At 42.1% G+C, this 24,618-nt stretch overlaps 1 protein-coding gene across 1 annotated transcript in view; it reads right to left on the bottom strand.

Moving 5' to 3' along the window:
• Nucleotides 1-21,922: 21,922 nt before the first annotated feature.
• Nucleotides 21,923-24,618, bottom strand: part of PLEK (pleckstrin) — a 32,235-nt gene continuing 29,539 nt past the window's right edge. The window contains exon 10 of the mRNA XM_082356405.1: nt 21,923-23,651. Within this exon, the coding sequence (XP_082212531.1) occupies nt 23,515-23,651 (137 nt within the window). The 3' untranslated portion in view covers nt 21,923-23,514. The remainder of the gene's footprint in view (nt 23,652-24,618) is intronic.

Consider the following 24,618-nt stretch of genomic DNA (forward strand, 5'->3'; position numbering starts at 1 on the left):
AACATTAGAGATCCTATGTAGTTAAGAGAATGGGGACCAGTCAAACTTGCTTAAAATTAAATGCAGCATAAACAACCTTAATTGTGTGCCTTATCTTACCCAGAAAATATGTTTTTTATAAGCGTTGTCTAAAAATTTGGAAAATGCCCCATATATACTGAATCATTACCATTGAAGAACTTTTGCTGGACTGTCTCACCAGAAGAATGGCATAACAGGCAAAGGGCAGAAGTCCCAGAAAACAAAGACCCAGTCCACACCAAAGACAGAGCCAGCCTTCTGGGTTAGTCAAGGAGGTCGCTGCATATTTGTGATGCTTCTGGAAAGGTCCTTCTCCATCAAAAGGAAAATAAAACTATTTGAGGGTTGAGTTGAACTTGGTGTTTCTTGAAATGGAAGTCACAACCGATTTTTCTTTCTTGATGTGCATTTTGCCATTCTTTTCCCCACAGAAACCTATGTTTCTTATTCTTTATAGCTGAATTTTCTCTATTATATTTCAAAGAATGGCCAGGACAAGGAGGTTGGATCGTCATGAGGCATGTTATCAACATGAGCATAAATTACACCTTAGTGAGCACTAAGTAAGAGGACTCTTTTATCCAAGAATAATCGGTACTAGGAAAAGCCCATTTAAGGAGATGCCACTTGAAAATGGGATCAAATTTGATAGTGAATAGTTAAGAAATTTTTTTGATTGGGACTTTATCTTGAAAACTTTAATTATAAAGTAAGAAACTATCATAGAATAATAATTGTGGTAGGCAGGATAAGAGCCCCTTCAAAGACATTCATATCCTATTCCCTGGAACCTGTGAATATATTAGGCTACTTGGTGAGACTTTGAAACAGAGAGACCACTGGATTATTCAGGTGGGCCCAATGCAATCACAAGGGTACTTAAATGGGGAAGCAGGAGACAGAAGAGTCAGAAGCAGGCAGATGGCATCAAGTGGCCATTTTTGGCTTTGAAAATGGAAAGGGATTCTGAGCCAAAGAATGTGAGAAGCCTCTAGAAGTTCAAAAAGGCAAAATAAAACACAGCTTCTCCCCCTAAAGCCTCCAGAAAGGAACGCTGCCATGCCAACACCTGGATTTTAACCCAGTGAGGCTCATCTGGGGCTTCTAACCTCCAGAATTATCAGATAATAAATTTGTGCTATTTTAAACCATTAAATTTGTGGTAATTTATTACAATAGCAACAGGAAACTAATATAATAAATTTTTATTGAAAGACAACATACAATTAAATTCAAAAAGCACATTAATCTTAAGTGTGCAGATCAAAATTTTGTCTTCCACATATTAATACACAACTCCCAGTTATAGAACGTTCCAGCATCCTATAAGATTCCATCCTGCAATTTCCCAGATTATATACCGCACTCCTAAAAGTAATCAATAGTCTGATTTTCATGAACATTAATTTTGTCTGATCTTAGACTTCACATAAAGAGAATCATACAGCATATATTCTTTGGGGGCCAGTTTCTTTCATGCAACATAATATCTATGAGGTTAATCCATGCAGGGTAATAATTTGAAATATTGTCAGAGCACATTTTATTCCTGGCAATTTTTATTACTCCCTTAGGCTCTTCAGAGGGGTGAGCAGAACCCAGCTACAAAAAAGGGAAACACTGTTCAGCTTTTAGTTCCAAACTAGGCTTTCGATACACATTTTCGAGATAATAGTTACGAAAGCCAATGTTTTCGTTGGCAAGTGCTCGGTTTTATTGGGAGGAGAAAGGAATTTTATGTTCAATTGAGTCAAAGCTGCAAGACGAGATGGAGTTCATTTAAAAGTTAACTAGACACAAGGGAAATCTCAGGGTAAGATATAGAAGGACATTTTCTGAAATGCTTTTTAAAAAATCCATATAGACCAAATACCTTTCCCCAACTGCTGTGATGGTGCATATAGACACCACGGCCCTCACACAAGCAGATATCACCTTAGGGAGAGACAGGGAGACAGCCCTGCATCTGGATCTTGAATATTTAGAGCAAATGAAAAGAGAATCCAGAGATGATTCTTTTTTTAAGGACCTAATTTTCGTGACTAAAGAGTATGATTGCATAACACAAGATCCTTCTTTTCAGTTTACTTTTTCAGCATGAACTTAAGGTGTTCTGTAGAAATCTTTGTGGCCTCAACATTTTGATCTGCAAATCATTCTCTTTTGAAGTGTCTATCTTGCATCAACACCACTGAATTTTGCTTCTTCCAATATAATCTTTTTTTTTTTTTTTTTAAACATCTTTATTGAAGTATAATTGCCTTACAATAGTGTGTTAGCTTCTGCTTTATAACAAAGTGAATCAGTTATACATATACAATATGTTCCCATTTCTCTTCCCTCTTGCATCTCCCTCCCTCCCACCCTCCCCATCCCACCCCTCTAGGTGGTCACAAAGCACCGAGCTGATCTCCCTGTGCTATGCGGCTGCTTCCCACTAGCTATCTATTTTACATTTGGTAGTGTATATATGTCCATGACAATCTCTTACCCTGTCACATCAATATAATCTTTTTTTTTTTAACATCTTTATTAGAGTATAATTGCTTTACAAAGGTGTGTCAGTTTCTGCTTTATAACAAAGTGAATCAGTTATACATATACATATGTCCCCATATCTCTTCCCTCTTGCATCTCCCTCCCTCCCACCCTCCCTATCCCACCCCTCTAGGTGGTCACAAAGCACCGAGCTCATCTCCCTGTGCTATGCGGCTGCTTCCCACTAGCTATCTATTTTACATTTGGTAGTGTATATATGTCCATGCCACTCTCTCACTTTGTCACATCTTACCCTTTCCCCTCCCCGTATCCTCAAGTCCATTCTCTAGTAGGTCTGCAACTTTATTCCCGTCTTACCCCTAGGTTCTTTATCGCTAGCTTTCACATTCTTTGAGCCACTGTTGAAACGCTTTTATCGGTCTCCTAGAACCCTGCATCCTTTGGGATTCCTGCAAATTTTTTTTTTCGCTCTATTACCAGATATTTATCCCAGCTGACACCCTGGCTGGCCAACAATACACTCATGTGATGTGAGGCCATGGACATTAAGTGGGAAGGATGTTTGAGAGGGGCATAATTTTATAAACGGTCTGCTTTCTAGTTAAATTTTTGTGTTGTATTGGTTTTGTATCCAGTAGAACCTTCTGGATTTGGTGATTGAAATAAGCAGTGTTTGACTAACGAGGACTCCCCATAGTTCACTAGTGTTCATCACAGAGTTTAAGCAAAGGAATGGTTAGAGATGAGGCTGAGACTTGGGAAATGGGTGGGATTAAATTTTCAAGAGTCCTTCATCCTAAGTGGAGGAGTTTAGAGTTAAAATAATTGACTCTGTAGGAACAGAAAATATGTTGAAGGGATCCAATAATAGGACAGCAAAACCAGTTAGGAGGCTCTTGACAAAATCCAGGCAAGCTAACGACAGAATTGTGAAGATGGAGAAAAGAGGGTGGCTTCAACGTACATTAAGGACTTGGCAATAGTTGGACTAGGATAGGCTCAAGAAGGACAAAAGGGCTTGGGGGATGTGTCAGTTATCAATTTGTTCACTCTCAGCCCCAGATTCACCCTTCATTGCCTGCTCCGTGAAAATGGAATGGTCCCTTTAAATCATTTTCTTTGCCAGCTGGTGTGATGCTAAACTTTATCAGCAGAATAGAGTGGACACTTAGGTTTCCAGTGTGTTCTCTCTGCAGGTTCCTGCCACATGCACCCTATCTCCAGCACCAGGCACCTATGTGCAGGATGATCAGCTGTACCCTTTGGCCAGCATCTTGCCCTAGAACCACCCGCAGGCCATATCCTAGCAGAATCCCTCCTCTGAGACCTCCCTGTGAACAGCTTTCCCCAGTATCCTGGAGGGTGGATTTCCAGCAAGTTCTAGCAGTGGGGCACCTGAGTGAGGAGTGAGGTTACTCCTCTTCCACCCCTTGGTTCTCAGACACAGCATCGTATAGAGGTCTCTGATTCAGTTGATATTTGGTATCTTTTTTATGGACCCCATCTTTGCAGAGTATTACCTCTGAACTGTCATTTCTGCTATGTTTTAGCAGGTCATTCCAATGTTCTACCACTCCAGCAGCTTCTGGATAGTATAGCATGTTATATGACTAATGGAGCCCACGGTCATGGGCCCATTTCCTCACTTCCCCCATTGTAAAGTGGGTCTACTGGTTGGATGCTATGTTGTACAGGACCCCATGCCTCTGATCAGGTACTTTGTAAACCCTTGGATAGTGATGCTGGTTGAGGACTCTAGGGTCAGAAAATGGAAACCCACACCCAGAATCAATGCCTGTTTGTATGAGACTAAATCATTGGTCCTTCCAAGATAGAAGGTGTCCAATTAGTCAACTTGCTCAGTGGCTGGTTTGTGTCCTTGAAGAATAGTGTCATACTGGGCACACAGCATCGGTCTCTGTTGCTGACAAGTTGGGCATTCAGAGGTGGCATTAGCTAGATCAGCCTTGGAAGATGGAAGTCAATACTGTTGACACTACGCATAGCCACCATCTCTGCCACCGTGGCCACCATCTCTGCCACCGTGACCACTCTATTCATGTGCCAGTTGTGCCAGTTCTGTAGTGACTTTAGACAAGGACAGGCCAACATCAACTGGCCAACTAATTTTAGGGTGGATGCTTTTGGGGTGTTGACGTACATACAAAAATCTTCCCACTTCAGGCCACTCCCATATGACCATACACCACTACCCCAGAACTTCTTGTCTCTGATATTCCAGTCTTTTTCCTTGCAGGACCCTGACTACCTGTACAGGCCATTTGCCACTGTTCACAAGCCCATATGTATGATCACCTTGGGCCATTTCTTCTTCCACATGAAGCTCAAAGATCTGTCCATCGGGAAGACTACCCTCTACCACGTCTTCCAAGGCCACCCTAGTCAGATTTGCATTGCAGTCTGAAGGCTTTCCTTACCCAGCTCTGCTTTTTTCTCCTTTTATCTTTCATGAGGTTCCCCTCCCTCCTCCCCAGGAAACCTCCTCCACTCCTGATTCTGTCTCAGTTATCTGCTTTCCAGAGAACCCAGCTGATGTGTTAGACCTTTGGCAACGGGGTGTGTGAGGGAATGGAGGAGGAGGAACTGTGCACACCTGTAGGATGAGGCTGTATGTAGAGAGTGAATAATAACTGCTGTATTTTAGGGGGCAGGTGATGAGAACTAAGACAGGAGAAGAACTCAGAATGAGAAGGGATGAAAGAATGTCAGTCTTCAGAATTTTTGGAAAAATTGGTGAGGTTGCTAAAGACAGTTATACAGGGTTAAATCATTTTATGTGGCTGCTAAAAGAAAGGGTAACCCTAGAGGCTAGAGAATTCCTGTTACAGTGGATGCTAAGTAAAGCAATGGATTTGAATGACATCCCCAGGAAGAGTGTGAGGAGTGAAAAAAGAGAAAACGTAACATTGACTAAAAGTGCAAAATATGGGTTTGAATCCCATTTCTGCTCGTCTAATCGTGTAACCTTACTTCACCCTTCTGTGCCTCAGTGTCCTCATCTGTAAAATGGGCATAATAGGAGGAACTACCTCAGAGGTTTAGAGGGAGTTTGAAATAAAACAATGCTTGCAAAGTCCTTAGCAGAGTTCCTGACCCAGGCTACATATTCTGTAAATGGCTGTTATTTTATTAAATCCTAGGAAACTCCAGTATCACATGTGTCACACCTCAAGGAAAAAAATGATAGCGTGCATTTTCCCCCAGAAGAACTGCAAGCATGTGCTTAATATAGTGCCCACCCAAACTGTACCACCTTTGCCCTTGCAAACAAATCTGCCAGTCCACAAAATAACTTCAATCCGTCATTCGTCCCCCAAGAAAGACAAAGGACGTTAAAGAAGCAAGACCAGGATTCTTCATTATTCTCTCACGCATGTACACAGTATCGCTATAGCTCAGGTAGAACCTATAATCGGAGGAAATTTCAAAAAGAAGGACATATTCACTAAATGTCTTAGAAGGTATGCATTCTTTCTACCCTACATGTGCCACATGGCAAATTAAACATTTCACGTAGCCTCACACATCATTACGTTGAACACGTAACATAGTGTTTCATCAGTGCTCATTTAAATGTATGGACACGCCACCATCAGAAAATGGGAGATTTCCAAATTGCTTACCCTCTAGTCAGGGGCAGTGGAGGGCAGCTCATTCCCTTATTTCCTGGTTTTTCTGGTTTTCATTTGTAACTGGGTTACTACAAAAGCGATTGCATTGCTGCTATGGGCTTATGTAATAAAAAGAAAAGATATAACAAGTAAAAAGTGGAAGAGGCCCCAGGAAAACCTTGCGTTCCATCCCAGGACTTGGGCTTTCCCTCTGTTGCTTCTAATTCTCCACATCAAAATTTCCACACCTTGCTCGCCTTTGCATAGACCTCGGTTTTCGTTTCCTGACCAGCTCCTTCAGATCAGGGGTGTATCTTGTCTCCTCAGTCCTCCAGGGTTCCAGGGTTCTCCTGAACTGGCATGGCTGGTGAGGACCTTCAAGGCAATATTCTGTACCTGAAGTGGCCCAAAGACGTCCAAGCAGGAGCATCTGTTACATTGTGCTAAAAATTTGCTTTGCTTAGTGATTTCTCATCCTGGTACAGTCCTATTATATAATGATAACTTTTTTTTTTTTTTGTATTATGTGCTGGGAACTGTCCTAAGGCATTTACATGAATTTTTAATGGAATTCTAACATTAATCCTATGTGCTATTATTTGCATACCCATTTTGCTGATAAAGAAACAGAAGCTAGGATAAGTAACTGACAGAAGGTCACCTACCAGGAAGCAGCTGCTCTGCGGCTATACTACCTTCCAGGGATACTTCCTGGGGGAGACGCAACATCTGAGAGACCCTCCCAGTTATTATTCTGTTCATTCTACTATTGGAACAGGCCCTAAGAATGTGGCTAAGCATCCGCCTCTTCACACATATCCATATTTCCCACTTCTAAAACAAGAGTATGTTCTTTTTTTTTTTAATTTTTATTTTATATTGGAGTATAGTTGATTTACAATGTTGTGTTCATTTCAGGTGTACAGCAAAGTGATTCAGTTATACATATACACATATTTATTCTTTTTCAGATTCTTTTCCCATATAGGTTATTATAGAGTATTGAGTAGGGTTCCCTGTGCTATACAGTAGGTCCTTGTTGATTACCTGTTTTATATATAGTAGTGTGTATTTGTTAATTCCAACCTCCTAATTTATCCCCCCCCCCCACCTTTCCCCTTTGGTAACCATAAGTTTGTTTTCTCCATCTGTGAGTCTGTTTCTAATTTGTAAATAAATTCATATGTACTATTTTTTTATATTCCACCTAGAAGTGATATCATATAATATTTGTCTTTCTCTGTCTGACTTACTTCGCTTAGTATGATCATCTCTAGGTCCACCCATGTTGCTGCAAATGGCATTATTTCATTCCTTTTTATGGCTGAGTAATATTCCATTGTGTGTATATGTGTGTGTGTGTGTGTGTGTGTGTGTGTGTGTGTCTGTCTGTGTGTATATACATATACATATACATGTATATATATATATATATATATATATATATATATATATACACACACACACACATATATATACCACATCTTCTTTATCCATTCATCTGTCAATGGACGTTTAGGTTGTTTCCATGTCTTGGCTATTGTAAATAGCGCTGCAATGAACATTGGGGTGCATGTATCTTTTCAAATTATGGTTTTCTTCACACATATCCATATTTTCCACTTCTAAAACAAGTATACGTTCTTTTTTAAAATCAGAAAAGCATAGATATATTTAAAAGTAAAATATATTAACCTATAAGAAAGATCCTCTGATCTTCAGCAGAAATACACAGATCTTAGTTTTAAAAGTGTTTAACCTTTGAAAGCTCATTCCCTAGAGCAGCTCATTACAGATTGTAATATGCATAGGACACCCCCTGATGAGTCTAGTTAAAACTCATGTTCTGACTCCGAGATCTGGGTTGGAACTCTAGCTTCTGCATTTCTAACAGACTTCCAGGGGTACTGATGCTGCCAGTCCGTGGACCACACTTGTAGCCATGCTTTCACATCTCTACCCCACAGAGGATTCACCCAGCGTTTGCCTACATCAGGAGCCTAACCCCTCAGCCCCGCTCAGCACACTAAGGCTCTTCTGGCTACTCCAGATCCCCTGCCCGGATCCCACACATGTCCTTAACCTAGTCTCTCAACACACCCTTGACCTCCTGCTAGCGTCTCTACCCCAACCTGTGTGCCCAGGTCATTTCCATTAGATTCCTTGTTCTTGTTTAGGGTCACTAAGGACTTCTGAAAGATGTCAATGGCTTATCTCCCTCCTTGCACTACCTAGAGATTGATTCTCTTTACTCTCAACTGAGTCTCCAAAATATCTATTCCAAAGCTCTCTCCTCAAGCTCCCAACAATTCTGCTCACTCAGTCCCCCTCTGCAGGTGACTTCCTCTCTTGCTTTAGAGAGATGTCAAGGGCAGTCAGCATAAGCTCTACCCGCTTTCTTCGTCTCAACATCCAAAGAATTCTATTTCTACATCTGTCTCTCTTTCTTTTTTCACATCAGTGGTATTGCTCCTGCTTTTCATGGCAACGCTCTGCCTGGTCCAGTGATCCAATCCTTCATCACCTGCTCCAAAACCTTCCTTCCTCATTTTCTCCTTTCTTCTCCTCTCCAGCATATTCCTACCCTCAGTCTACAATTTACAAATATTCAGTGTTCCGCTAAGAAAAAAATCTTTCACTTGGTTTTAACCAGTCCTTCGGACCTCACCTCTACTTGGATGACTCAGAGCATGCCACGTGTGAGCAAAATGAAACCCCTGATGCTACCATCCTACCACACCCCACATCTGCACTTCCCCCAGTCTCCCTGTATCAGCAAATGCTCTGCCATTTGTCCAGTCACTCAGGTCAAAAACCTAGGAGTCATCCTTCATTTGTCTTTTCCCCTTATCCTAACATCATTTAGCAGATCTTAATTGATCATCCTACCACCAAAACATATCTCAAATCTGACCCTTTCTCTCCATATTCAGTGCTACCAGTCTGGTCTAAACCAACCTTACCTCTTGCCTGAATTAGTCAGCAGCTTCCCACGTTTGCAAGCTTTAATTCTTGCCTCCTGTAGTCCATTCTTGATGAAGCCAAAGAGAACTTGAAAGCTGTCAGTCTGATCATGTCACTTGTGTAAAATCCATCAGTGATGTCCTCTTGCACTTAGAATAAAACCCAAGTTCTTTCCCTGTCTCTCTGATGTCTCCTATCACTCCTCCCCTAGATTATCAAGCATCAGACACACTGGCCTTCTTTTTGTTCCTTGATCATGAGGCGCTCAATCCTGCCTCAGGATCTGTACACTTTCTCTTTCCACAGACTGGAATGTACTTATTTCTTGCCTTGTTTTATTTTCGTCAATAGCACTTTCAGTATCTGAGGTTGTCTTGATTGTTTATGGACTATCCCTCCACACTAGAATGCAAGCTCCCTGATCATGGGGATCTTGCCTGCCTTATTTACCTAGCAGTGAACAAGCATTAGTGGACTCTAATTAATATGAGCCTGTTGAACAAATAAATGAATGAGTTACTATGAGTTACTATACTTCTGGAAGCTACAGCCCAATCCTCTACCCTAGAATGCACTGTAACGAACTTCTAGAATGAATCAATCATCTGCAACCACTGCTTCCCCTTTTTACTACCCGCCCCATTTCTCTGTGTTGCGACTTTTCCCCACACCATCCTTCTGAAACTTCTCCCTTGAAGGTCACCATGTGCTTTCATGACCACACCCAACTGCGTTCTGGAGGCCTCGGCCTTCTCACCCGCCGTGCTTTTGACGCTGTTGAAGGCATGTCACACGTGTCTTCTTACGGAATCACGCTTCTCCCTAGGCTTCTGACAGTCTTCTTCTCCTGACCACATCTTGATCAACCCTTTTGCCAGCCCTTCTTCCTGCTCCCGCTCTCCATCCATGGCTCTTCCCAGTTGTCCGACATAAAGCTGTGTTCATCTTAATTCTACATGTTCTCCTTTGGCGAACCCACCTCCTAGGACTGCAGGCCTTCTTTGCTCATGACTCTAAGCAGACCCCTACAACTCCACTCTCTCTCCTTACAACAAACTCATGTCCCTCATGCTATGATTTTCTTTTTTCTGCTAAAGAACTGCTCTTCTCAGAGGATCGAAATACTACAGTCCTCTCTGAGTACCTCTCAACTCTTACCATCTTATTCAGTCACTACCATCTGTGGATTCTTCCTTTGAAATGGTTGTGTTCATCCTTATTTCTACTGCCTACACTCTAATACCTGCCATACAGATAAAGGACAAGAGTCCACTAACTGATTTCCTAGCCCCTGAGTCACCTGCCTTCAAGCTACCTCCAATCTAGGCCCCCTTGAACAAATGGCTCCCCATTGCCACCAAAGAAAAAGGGAAAACTCAAATTCTTTAGTTACTCATTCAGTATAAACAGAGCCTCAAGCCGGTTTTCTAGACTTTTCTCAACCATACCACTTTCTTACTTTTTATGGTATTAAATGCAAGTGTAATCTCGTCACAGGGATCACTTATACAGTTCACGCATATTAAGCTTTATAAACAGATGCTATGGCCCAGAGGGCATGACTGGGTCTTGACTCTTCTGCCCCTGCGTAAGGAGATGGTCAATTAAAGTTTGTCTAGCAAGTTTCTTTTGAAGCAGAGGTCTTCTATGTCCATTTGCAAAACAGAAAAATCAGAAAATACATAGATGTGAATTATTAATTATAATCATTAATAAAGATTGAAATCTCTGCAGATTTAACAATATTAACAACTAGTGTACAATCAACTGAAATTTTTAAGCTACATTTCTCTCACTGGCAAAAAATTTTTTTTCAAGTGTAGGCGAAATTCAACTAATTTTTCAACTCCATAAAGTCTCTCTCATCCTTAAAGGGTGTCCTCTTGGTTTTCTATCCCACTTCTAATTATCAGCTATTTATCTATTTCTCTGCACCACCAAGAGTCTTGAAAGAAGAGTCTATAGTCCTGTTTGTCATTAAAGTACTGACCTAGGCTGAACTCACATTTCTTCAGTTACCACGAAGTGGGCACACAGTAAACATTGAATGTGTGAGTGAATGAATACATGGGCTCTTGTTCTCCCTGGACATTCTCATCCGTTATTACAGCTTCAAATGTACACAGACAAGCTCATGACTCCAAAACCTCAAATTCTACTTTGACCCTTCTTCTTTGCTCCAGTCCTGTAGATCCCTAACTGCCACTGGGCAGTCATTCCTAGATTCTAACTAGGACTTTAAATTCAGTATTTTTCTATCTAAATAGAAAAATTATCCTTTCCACTAACTAGGCTGGGTTTTTTTGTATTTCTTACACTCTTCAATGAAATGATCATCTCCCCGGTCTCTAAGTCAGAAACTAGAAATCATCTTAGATTTCTTACCCTCCTGTTGGTTCTTCCTCCTAAGTATCTGCCAAATCTGTCTCCTACACTCTTTGCCTACTAAATCTTATCCATCCTTCAAAACTTCACTCAGTTATCACCACCTCCAGGAAGTTTTCCCTAAACAACCCATTTCCCCTTCTTTATCCACCCATAATAGCACTCAGCGATCACAGGGTATTGAAATCATCAGCTTAGGGGCTCTCTGAGAGCAGAGAGTAAGGCTAGGCTACTTCTCATGCCAGCACAACTCCAGACATACGATGGACCTTTTGTAAATATTTGTCCAACTGTTGACTGAAATGGACTCTCACCTGCTTCACCTTCATGTGAGGCTGTGATTCAGGTACATCTCACCTGGATTACGATAACAGGCTTGACTGCCACTGTTCTCTCAGGAATGCTCAGCTCCAAATACCCTCCACACTGCGGTCAGAATGAGCTTGCAAAATGCTAATGCAAACACTTCACAGAGAGGCCTAGAGAGCAAGAGGAACAGGAAGGGAGACATAACAGAAAGAGTGGGCTGTTTATCCAACTGGATCACTCACTGTGGCAGGAAACAGATGACCAAACTGGGACACTGAGTCTTCTGGCCTTATGTTGACCTCATTTACTAACCCAAAGACGAGACAAGTGGAAGGTTATCGTCCTGTGCGTCAAGACACTGCCAAAAAAGAAAAATCCACACAATGTTATTGGATTTGCCATTCTCTTCTAAATGACTGCTAGACCAGAGTCCACTTCAGAAGACAAGGAAAATCCTAAAAGATTCTGACATTTCTGGTCGTTCATCATGGAGATGTGGAGTCCAAAGAAGAAAAAAAAGACTTTCATGGAAATTTGAGAAGATAGGAGAGTCAGGAAATTCACTTCTGCTGCCTTTTCTCTTCCATGTTGACCCAATCAGAACAGCTAGGTTATTAATGCTGCCATAACAAACAACCCCAAACCCCAATGGCTTAAAAGAGCAAACTTTTATTTCTTGCTTATATTGCACATTCTTTATGGGTTGACTGTAGGACCTTCTCCATGTTTTTGACATCCTCACTTTAGGAATCCTCCAGACTGATGGAGTAAACACACTATCCAGTAAAAACATTATGCACTTTGCTGTACAGCAGAAATTAGCACAACACTGTAAATCAACTATACGTCAATAAAATAAATTTTTAAAAAACATAATGCAAGTCACATGTATATTTAAAATTTTCTCATAGCCATATTTTAACTAGTAAAAAGAAACAGATGAAATTACTTTAAGGATATTTTCATTCAACCCACTATATTCAAAATAGTATCTTTTCAACAAGTAACAAATGTAAAAATTATTAGTGAGATATTTACAAGAATTTTGGGGCTACTAAGTCCTTGAAATCTGATATGTCTTTTACACTTACATCTCAGTTTGGACTGGCCACTTTCGAGTGCTCAGGGGCTCCATGTCACTACACAGTGGCTACAGGGTGGATCTGGACATTGATAGAGAAAAGAGAACTCCGCAGGGTCTTACACCACAATGAAATGCTCAACCCAGAGCAAGTCACACGACAATACCCAACCCCGAAGGGCTGGGAAATGGCAATCCTACCAGGTTCCTGGAAGAGAGAGAGCTGGGACTATGCAGTGAACAGCCTTCAGGACTGTCACATATGCCTTCAGGAATAATATCTTCCTGTCATAACCGTAGCTACTGTAACCATTATGTTGGAAAGCTGGTCTCGTAAGAAGCAATCAGAATAAGTCTGTATTTTTTCTCTCCCATAACCCATTCAAATCAGTTCTCTATTTACAACAAATGCTAAAGGAACTTCTCTAGGTGGGAAACACAAGAGAAAAAGACCTACAAAAACAAACCCTAAACAATTAAGAAAATGGTAATAGGAACATACATATCCATAGTCACCTTAAATGTAAATGGATTAAATGCTCCAACCAAACGACACAGACTGGCTGAAGGGACCCGTATATATGCTGTCTACAAGAGACCCACTCCAGACCTAGAGACACATACAGACTGAAAGTGAGGGGATGGAAAAAGATACTCCATGCAAATGGAAATCAAAAGAACCTAGAGTAGCAATACTCATATCAGACAAAATAGACTTTAAAATAAAGGCTGTTACAAGGGACAAGGAAGGACACTACATAATGATAAAGGGATCAATCCAAGAAGAAGATATAACAATTGTAAATATCTATGCACCCAACATAGGAGCACCTCAATACATAAGGCAAATGCTAACAGCCATAAAAGGGGAAATTGACAGTAACACAATAATAGTGGGGGACTTTAACACTCCACTTACACCAATGGACAGATCATCCAGACAGAAAATTAATAAGGAAACACAAACCTTAAATGACACATTAAACCAGATAGACTTAATTGATATTTATAGGACATTCTATCCGAAAGCAGCAGAATACACGTTCTTCTCAAGTGCACACGGAACATTCTCCAGGATAGATCACATCTTGGGTCACAAATCAAGCCTTGGTAAATTTAAGAAAATTGAAATCGTATCAAGTATCTTTTCCGACCCCCACGCTATGAGATTAGAAATCAATTACAGGAAAAAAAACTGTAAAAAACACAAATCAGTTCTCTGGGGCTAGAACTTTCCCCACCCTGGATGGACTCTCAGGCCGGTTCCATCATATTTTCAGTCTCTGGGGTAATGAAAAATCCTCCAGTCACTTGAAGTCACAAAACCATCTCAACTGGGTAATTAAAATGTAGCCTTCCGTACAATACTCTAAAACTCATTTAGAGGTAAGGAGTCTGCCTTTCAGACAGATCAGGCCTGGGGGGCTTGAGAACTCTGCAGGAGAAAGGGTGACAGTATGGCAAGTTCCGCTCCATTTCCCTGCCTCGTACCCCTGCCCCTGCTTCTTCCAGCTTCTCCAGAAGTAAAAAGGGTTGGGAGAGGGGTGGCGAGGAAGGCAAGGGACAGGAAACGTTCTACTTTCCTGTTACCAACTTTATCTTGTGTTACTCTCCTCTCAACTTGTGCAAGTCCAAAGCTGCCTCTTCAGGGAGGTTTTGGTGGGTTCCCAAAGACACTGCCCCCCATCTACCCCAAGCAGCACTTCTCATGAGGTTGGCCATGTGTGTTCCCATGGCTGGCTGCCTGCATTTTCTCCTTCAGCCCCTGAGAATCCGATGGTCCGTTCCATTTGTTGAGGTCATATCCCTCCTGTTCAGGGAGTCCTCTCTGGCAGGATTTTTTAAAGCCCCATGTGGCCCTCTCTTGCCTGTGGCCCACACTGGGGCACACTCATTCAAACAGGCTTTGCCCCAACAATCCAGAAGTAGAGGCTGATTCCAGGATAGCCTCTGTTCCTTGCCTCTGCCACCAGGGCACACCAGTCACAGCCTCTGGACTTAGGCTGTTTCCAGGCGTGATCTGCCACTAGCCTCTGGGCTACATGGATTCCATTGGATACAGGTCAAGGTCAGAGACTTCTTGAAGCCTTTCACGGTCTACTTGGGGTGAAGGGAAATACCCTCACGCCACCCCCATGGAGTGAAAAGGAAAATTCCATTGCATTGCAAGTGCTTTCCCCAAAGAAACAATCTCCCTGATTTCCAACTGATCTCTCCAAATTCTTCTCGTTTAGATCTTCCAGATGGGAGAAGAGAAAAGTGTCGTACATCTGGCTTTTACCCTTCCTTTGCAAGTCCCATGTTGTTTTGATGTGGGAGTACCTGGACTTTTTAAGGGCATCAGCCAAATAGAGAAAAAAAGAATCCTATTTTAACATCTTGCTAAACTATTGTATGTTGACCATCCATGCCCGCATAAGTCATCTTACTTCCATGATCTCATTTAATCCTCAGGTCAATGGTGCAATGTTGGTGCCAGCCTCCCTATTATTACAGATGCATATGCAAGGCTCAAAGAGGTTAGTTAGGAACTGGTGAAGGAGGTCTGGCATTTGATCTGCCTACTGACTAGGAGATAAAACTCCCTTCTGTAGTAGGGGTAGAAAAATTCACAGTCATTTAAAATTATTCGACTTCAGTGGGTTGATCTTCTGTTAAAAGTGCCCGGTTAGAAGGAATTACAGTCTTCCTTGTCTGAACATGAAGCCAACCACATTTCAATTTTAATGTGAGCTCATCAGCTACCTCATCATTTTTTCTGTCATTCTGGCCTTTCTTGGAAGTGTGTTCAGCTTCACAGATTTGCACACATCAGACAATCTATTTCCTCTGAGCTGCCATTCAAAGGGAAATTTGATTATGGGAATTATAGGAAACATTTGACTGGACAAGACCCAACCGATCAGAACTCCAAAATAACAGGAACTTTCTTCTATATTACAGTTTAAAATAAACAGGCAAGTCACAAGACAGCAGGTCAGTGTGAGAGATTGGGGGCGGAGAGGGGGCATGGGGTGTTTCAGAGGAAGCTTCCTAGTGGTGCCCTGACTCCGTCCAGATGCAACCACTTCCTTCCACATTTGCCCATTCCCTTCTCCTTCCCCACCCCCGGCAATGGTAGCTGAAGCCCAGGAGGCCCACCTCCAGTAAGGCAAGCTCCTGAATCAGCAAAGAGAATCTCAGGCAGCTTCACTGCACTTCTTGGGAAGGCTGGAGCCTGACCTTACAGCTTTAGGAAGGTTATCAAGTTAAACACTTGATATTAGGAAGCTGCCCACTTAATATGCAAAGAGCAAGAAATCTGCATTAGCCGGAACACTCCCAAAGCATTCTGGGTTTCCAGATCGTACTCTCAGCTGCTCCTCGTCCCACTAGGGGAGGAAACAAGGGAAGGTGTTTTAAATTCCACTGACTTCTGGACTAGCCCCTCAGGAGTGCTGAGAGCAGGGGAGGTCCAGTTAAAAAAGTCATGAGCAGGACACTTGTGTCTGCCAAACCCCAAATATAAAGCCTCTTATGTGCAAAGCATGGCTTTATTGAGATAAAACTGACATACAAGAAGCTGCATACATTTAAAGCATACAGCTTCGTAAGTTTTGACCTATGTATGTGCCTGAGAAACCATGACCACAATCAAGATAAATGGACACATCCATCGCTCTCAAAAATGTCCTTTTCCCTTTGAAATTCTTATCCACCTCCACTCCTCTCTGCCCTCCTCCCCATCCCCAGGCCACCACTGTTCTCTGTCACTGTAGATTCATTTGCATTTTGTAGAACTTTATATCAATACAGTAGGTACTCTTTTTTGTCTGGCTTTTTTTTCACTCACCACACTTATTTTGAGATTCATCCATGTTGAATATTCATTTCTTTTTATTGCTGAGTAATATTCCCTTGTATAAATATACATAATTTGTCTCTTTATTAACCTTTTATTGTGTATTTGGGTTGTTTCCAGTTTTTGATTATTACAGGTAAAGCTGCTATGAACATTCACGTATAAGTTTTACATAGTCATATGCTTTCATTTCTCTTGAAATATATCCAGGAGTGGAATGGCTGGCGTACGTTTAAGTTTTTTAGAAACTCTCAAACTGTTCTCCAAAGTGGTTGCAGCTATTTTACTTTCCCACCAGCAGCATACGAGAGTTTCAGCTCCTCTGCACTTTTGCCAACACCCGGAGTGGTCAGTCTTTGTAATTCTGGACATTCTACTAGACATGCCTTGGCATCTCATTGCAGTTTTAATTTGCATTTCCCTCATGACTAATGATGTTGAGTACCTTTCCATGTGCTTATCTGCCAACCACATGCCTTCAGTAAAATGTCCCCCCTTTTATTATGTTTTGTTTTCTTATTATTGACAAAACATGGCTTTTGACCACATAGCAGTTTTTCCTGTGATACACCCTGTGATATCAGTAGAGTTAGGTTAAAAAAGTTTAAATACACAAATAAGCGCACAAGTATATATGTGTGTGTATATACACACATATATAGACACGTACACAGTAACCAACTCAGGAAAATGTTTTGCCACATGTAACATGAGAGGATAAAATCCTCAGAAGCCTCAAAACCAATAACAAGAGGGCAGAGCTATTTGCATAGCTGTATCTAACCACAGAGGTTTCCCTTTAGATAAAGAAAAGCCTAGAGGGTGGCCCTGGCCTAACAGGAAATGTTGCTGCAGCTGACAGAGCATGCGTGGTGGGTGTAGTAAGCCGGGTGTTCCCATGGCAACAAGATAGAGAGTCAAAAGGTGGTAAGAGCCAGATATATCCACGACAGAGCAGAGCACTTAAGCACCAGGATTCAGAAGCCAGGCTGACCTGTGTTTGAATCTCATTGGGCGACCAGTTTGGGGCCCTTGAACAATATGATTAACCTCATTTCCTTCATTTGCAAATTGGGGACGCAGCCCAACAAATGTCTACCCCATTTCCAATGGTTCCTCCACTCTCTGCCAACGGCATCACTTCTATAGCATGCAACTTCTCTCTTTCCCTGCCTCCCTTCTTTCCAATCAAAATAATGCCCTCCATTACCTGTAGATTAAGTATAAGGAAGCTAATATTTATCAAGAGCTTAGCAGATTAATTTGGAAAAGGTGATGCAAAATAGCATTCATCTAGACAAAGGCAGATATGGAATCACAACATGGTTGGGTTAATTCTAAGTGGGGTCATTCTACCATAAACTGCTACTAACTATAGTGAAATGATGCAAGTTAAAATCAGAGCCTGGACTCAAATATATCTCCCAGTTTTTTTAAAAAAAATTGATTGTTGTACAAATTAAGTGGAAAAACTTGTGTGGTATGTAGCCAAGTTCCTAGCACTCATAGTCAGCACTAATTAAACTTCAGCTCTTAGGAAGGGGAAGTTTAAAGTAGGGGTTAAAAGCATGAACTCTGGGGTCAACCAGAGCTGGCTAGAACTTCAACTCTGACAATTCCTAGCTGTGTGTCCTTGGACAAGTCCCTTCACCTCTCTGGGCCACAATTTTCTCATCCGTAAAATGGGAATAATATGGGATAAATGTCCTAGAGTTATTATGAGCATTAACTGAGTTCATGTCTGCAAAGTCCTTAGAATGGTGGTAGCAGACAGGAATTGCTTGCTGTTACAGCTGCAATGATCTCCCTAAGCTCAAGGCGGTGTATCAGGAGCCTCCTGACTGTGACTAGTGATTACTTCATTCACGTTACTTAACCAACAGCTATTTATAGTGCGCCTGCTACGCAAACCACTCAACTAGGTTAGGAGGGATTGAAAGAGTTGTAAGGCACGGGTACGTTTCTTACCCCAAAGAACACAAACCCTAAATCAGGAAGCATGGTTGGTAACTTCAAGCAACACGGTATGCAACTGTTCCTAAATGCTTGATGCAAAAGATGATGGAGAAGTTCAGAGGTGAAAGGTCTACCATGGACTTGGAGAGAAGGACAAGGGAGAGGGGTGGGGAGCTAAGGCATGGCATCAAGCTGGATCTTGAAAGAGGAATAAGAATGAGAGAGCCAAAGAGACAGGTAGCAGGGTGCCCTTGGGGGTGCTGGTCTCCCAAGGACCAGAGAGAGGGCTGGTGTGGATTAGGGGGCAAAGGAGCAATCAGTTAGGAAAGGTAGGTGGAGGCCAGTTCTTGAAAAGTCTTTAAAGCTAGGCTATTGCTTCAATGTCTACACTAGAAGCAGTGGGGATTGAAGGACTTTATTGGTCGTTTTTAACTTCAATGTTGATTAAAATTACACGTCTCCTTTTTGTTAAAAAGTAGAAGTGCAAACTTATAGATCCCACTGCACACTTAGGAAATCAGAATCCCTGACACTGAGGCTCAGAGAAAGAATTCCACAGGCTGTTCTGACATTATTTGAAAGTTGAAAGCCGTTGCTACAGAGCCTCAGAAACCTGGATTACCACGAACAGCTTCTAGGGCAGAAAGGTCAGGAGGAAGGAAACTAGGATTTGCTGAGTGCCCACACATGGCAGGGGACTGACAGGTATTCTTTCACTGAGTCCTAACAACAGTCCTATTAGGGGGACGTTATGATTCTCATTTTAGGGATAAAGAAGCCAATAGTTGGACGTGTTACAAACACAGTAAGCCACAGACAGGGCTTTCAAACCCAGGTCCCAGGCTCTAGGATGACTGTACTTCCCACTGTATCACCTGATTGCCCCAGAAACACCCGTGTGCGTCTTTCTCCTGAAACTTAGTGCCGGTCAAACAAAGTCCAGTAGCAAATGTGGCGTCATAAGCACTCTTCTCCCATCTTCATTTCTCTCCTCCAGTGAAATCTGAATTTACCTTCCCTTTGCCCTGAAGCTGAGCCAGAATCACTGAGGGCCATCATTTCAAGTGGAGTTTATTCTTGTAACCGAGCTTCTTCTAACTTCCTTTTTCCTCCACCCTTTCCTCTGTGGTATCTCTTAATTCACCCTGTGCAGTTTTGTTTTCTTTTATAAGTTTCAGGTGTACAGCATGACAGTGTAAAGTAAAACTCTGGAGAACATCAAAGGAAAATGGCCATGCATCTACTCTTTAATGTTTTCCTACGATATATTAAAATAAAAGCAAAGTATCAGTCTCTTCACAAGTAGTAATTTATATTCTCTGGATTTTTTCAGCCCACAATAACTGGATTCTCATTTCTGTATACCTTACAGAGTGATCACCATGAGTCTACTTACCATCCCTCACCACACAGTTGACCCTCTTCACCCATTTTGCCCATCTCATAACCCCCTTCCCCTCTGGTAACCGCTAATCAGAGCTCTGTATGTAAGAGTTTGTTTTTGTTTTATTTTGCTTGTTCATTATTTTTTGGTTCCACATATGAGTGAGATCAGACGGTATTTGTCTTTCTCTGACTGATTTCAATCAGCATAAATATCTTCAGTGTCTATCCATGTTGTCGCAAATGACAAGATTTCATTCCTTTTTATGTCTGAGTAGTATTTCACTATATATATGTATATATATATATATATATATATATATATATATATATACACATATATATACACACATATATACATACATACATATACGTACCTATACATACACCATATCTTTATTCATCCATCGATGGGCACTTAGGTTGCTTCCTTATCTTGGTTACTGTAAATAATGCTGCAGTAAACATGGGGGCAGCACCCTATGCAGTTCTGAAACTCCTCATTCATAGCAGAACACAACATGAAATCTTAAATGATTCCTTTTGTGGTTTTCTTTGTACCCTAAGGGTGACATTGGGTGGCAGCAGGGGGTGGGGGAGGGTTTGTCCATAGGAGGCTTCACTTGAAATCCACAGGAAATGATGTGGATGCTGGTTTAGCTTTCTTGAAGGTCTACAAACAAGCACTGGGACACTGGTTGTTATTTTCATCTAAGCAAGTTCCTCATTCTGCTTTCGAAAGCCATCTCCCTTTGGTAGGATTTTAGCCACTGTATGTGTGTCTATGAGATACTTAACGTCTTTCCTTAAATTAGTACTGTGTTCTCCACCTGAGTGGAAGATTCTCACCTTACAAGGCCTCCTTCTATTTTTTTTTTTTTCCCAAAAGGGTGTTAGATTTATCAGATTTAAGGCTTTATTTTTCTGACTTGCTATCAGTCACATGATGCAAGAAGCCATTTTCCCCCTTTATATGTTCTTTCCTAATTCTCCCATAAATGATTCTCTTCCAATTTATTTTTCTCCCCACTCTAAATTGGAATCCTGGGTAAATGCTGAGCGGTCCTTTATCCAGCTTCTAATGTTCTTCAAATGGAATTGACAGGTAGTACTTTCCTTGACCCATATCCCTGAGGGCAATCTCTGTCTCTCCGGGGCTCAGCCCCATGTGGGTTTGCTAATTTCTGTGCTGAAGGGGCCTGAGTATGATTTCTAAGCCAAAGAGGTTCAGACATAATATCTATACCTATACTCTAAGTATTTACTTTGGCAAGTGACACCTTCGTTCCAATTGCCCCTGTTAGGAAGCCATAATGATGCTTTGAATTCTCTGCAGACCACAATATACAAATGTGCAGACTGTGCAATGCAAATCCCAAGAGGTGACAAGCACCTCGACTACAGTGTGACTAATGCTCCCTGTAATTAAGCAGTGCACACCCTGCACAACCATACTTAGCAACTTTTCAGTGGGAAACTTCTTTTCCTCTAATGTAAATCATTTTCTGCATTCTTAAAAATAATGGCCATTTATAGACTCTTTTGCTTGCCTAAACATTATAATCAAGGTCTCATAAATTAAAAATTACTGATAAAGGCTTAGGGAATAGGAAGCTATACTGTCCGTATAGCTTCCTTTTACCTAAGCCTTATCTTTATTTTCCCCATATTTTATTTTCCCTATAATCTTGCTCCCTAGAATATACTGACTTTGTTTTTAAAAAAATTGCAAACACATTGGGATGACTTGAGAGATGACAGATGGTGTTATCCTCAGTAAGGGAAAGTAGGTGGTAAAAAAGGAGAGTCACTAATGTCAGGCAAAACATCAGAGTCATGGTACCAAGAAGATGCTAAACATGGTAACATTTATTTCAAAACTCAAAACTGATTCCGTATTAATAAATACTTTTAACACTGAATATAGAAAAACTACTATGCATGTTCTAATACAGTTTACTAAAGAATCAGAGAAAAGGTAGTCTTTCATCTCTCGGCCATTGAGAAAACAATCTGGAGGTAGGAATAGCTTCAAGGATATCGTGTAGAATTGGGGGAGGGAAAGAGAGGAGTTGATAAAATCAGGAAGAATTTTCTACTCTCTTTTCCTCACTAGGGCCTTAAAATTAAAAATCTGAAGTTGGAAAATACACCTGCACAACATACCAGATTTCCATCTCAATTTTGGTTTAGAATCACTAGTTGATGGACGGGGTCAAAAATTGGAAACAGGTACCCAATTTGAATCTAGGTCAGATCCCTCTGGCTGATGATGGGTCCATGAGGCCCCTCAGAGGCCAAGCAGGAGACCGGACAGCTTGTCCTTAAAGCATATGCTTTAAGGCACAACCACAGTATCTTTAACTCAAGAACTGAAGGCGCGGCACGATGTGACGGCCACCTCCACACGCTGTCTAGATGTAAGTCCTTTCAGAGCTGTCTTTGTATAAACTCATCATCCAATCAGCTGGCCTGTGATCCAGCCCCTACACCCTCTGGAGCTGGGGGGACACTTCAGGCGGGCAGCTGTCCAGCCCCCTCACCCATGGAGAGACCCCATAGAGAAAACCCCTCTGGCCACTTTCTTCTGTAAACACTCAAATGAAACAGAATCTTGCAGATTTGGAGTTCCTGCTCCTAATTAGAAAAAATGGTAGAGAAATGCTCTGGAAAGGGACAAAGATAGCCCCAAGGCAGATCAGTCTCCAGTACGCGTGGAACACGCCTGCTTTGGGCAGCTTCAGGACGTGGAGAGGACCCTGGGCTACTCCTGGTTTCCTCGGGTCTTTTTCTCAGAAGACATAACTTTCCAGGCTGTCGTCACAAGGCTTCAAGCTAAAAGCCAACACTGCAGCGCTGGCTCCCAGGAAGTTTCTGGGTAGGGCAAGGAAGGAAGAGGGTTGTCCTTGACCGTGATATATGATCTTGTGGCCAAGAGCAAGGGAAGGCAGCAAAAGGGAAAAAAAGAGGTTTGTATCTAGTGCTCTTAGTACAGATGGGCAACAGTTTTAAAGGGAAGAGTTGTTTCAGGTTCTGAAGGCCAAGACTTGATCACAGAGGGACTCCAGCTGCACTGCCATGCGTATTAGAATCGCGGGGCTTTTGAAGCTAGGGGGGACCTCAGGGCTCTCCTAGTTCAACGTCATTTTCCAGAGGAGGAACCTGAGGCCTGGAGAGGGTAAGCAACGTCCCCAGGCCACACAGCTTGTCATATCTGCCTGGGGGACACAGAGAGTGGCAGAGAGGCCTCAGTTAGCAATGCGGTCGGTGTAGGCGAACATCACGCAGCACGTGGTTAGTTACATTCAGGACCCCCGAAGATGACAATGTCCCACCCCTGGGCCCTTTCTCATTGATCTGTCGCAGAAATGGCCAGGTCCTGGACCGAGCTTATCCATGAGGTTCCCTCGGGAAGCGGGGTGGTGCAGGTCGCCGGTGTGTCCTCACTTCCCCGTCCGGAAGGCCACCTGGATGGCTTTGATCCACTCGGTACGCTCCTTGGGGGTGGCCGCTTGCAAGAAATAGTGAACTTCGTCAGCCGTGATGATCTCAAAGAGGTTCTCTTCTTCACTCTTCTTGCCTGGTGAGAGAGAAAGTGACAGTGGGCATGGGCACCAGAAAGGCCACTTAGTTCACCCTCCTGCAAGCAATGAAATCCCCATTTTTCAAGCGTTCCAAGAAAATTAAGGATGTGATTTTCAAATTTACCATCACTGTATGATCGTACATATTCTTTATATGATTATATATATAGTGCTCATATATACAGGTATGTAGCATGATTTTGTGTGTGTGTGTGTATGTGTGTTTAAGAAGTAAAACACTCAAGGGGAAACATTTTATAGTTTATAAGTAAACTAAATTTCTCACTTTTGCACACAAATAGTGTTTAACAAGTAACCCTGTAATAGTGTCCAGTGAGTATCTTTCCTCCACTCACAATATAAACCAAGAGCTGACCTCAGTATATTTTTTTAAAACACCAAAAAAACCCCAGATTCACCACCAGTGCCATCAGTATAGCCTGAACTGGTTTTTATCAAGGGCTAAGTGAGACTCTTTGCTGAAACATCGGAAGGCAGCAAACTTTCCAGTACTGTGACAAGACCTAAAACACGTCCATCTCAGATCAAAAAGCAGCACGCTCTCCACCCCAACACCCAGGAAGACTCTACGGGGAGAGGGGAGTGAGCAGATCCAGGCATAGTAAAAATCTCGGCTTTTGCAGCTGCAGTGTTTTCCTGTCAGCCTCTATAACCTCATAGACCCAAAATGACAAGGAGAAACCAGGGTCTGGATGTCTGAACCGCATCTGCCCACTGACACCACTCATCCCTACACCTGAGGAGACACGGTCATTTCATCACCAAATCATAGACTTGTGATCAGGACCCAAGGGTCATCTGGTGCGACTCCATCATTCTCGGAGGAGACGGGAGAGCCCAGATTCGTTAGGCAACTCACCCAAAGTTGTGCCACTCACTAACTAGCCTAGACCTAACCATAACCCAGGAGCACTTCCTCCTCCCCATACCGCCTCACGGCAC

Source organism: Balaenoptera borealis, assembly GCF_965194805.1.
Source record: "Balaenoptera borealis genome assembly, chromosome: 15".
NCBI classification, from domain to species: Eukaryota; Metazoa; Chordata; class Mammalia; order Artiodactyla; family Balaenopteridae; genus Balaenoptera; species Balaenoptera borealis.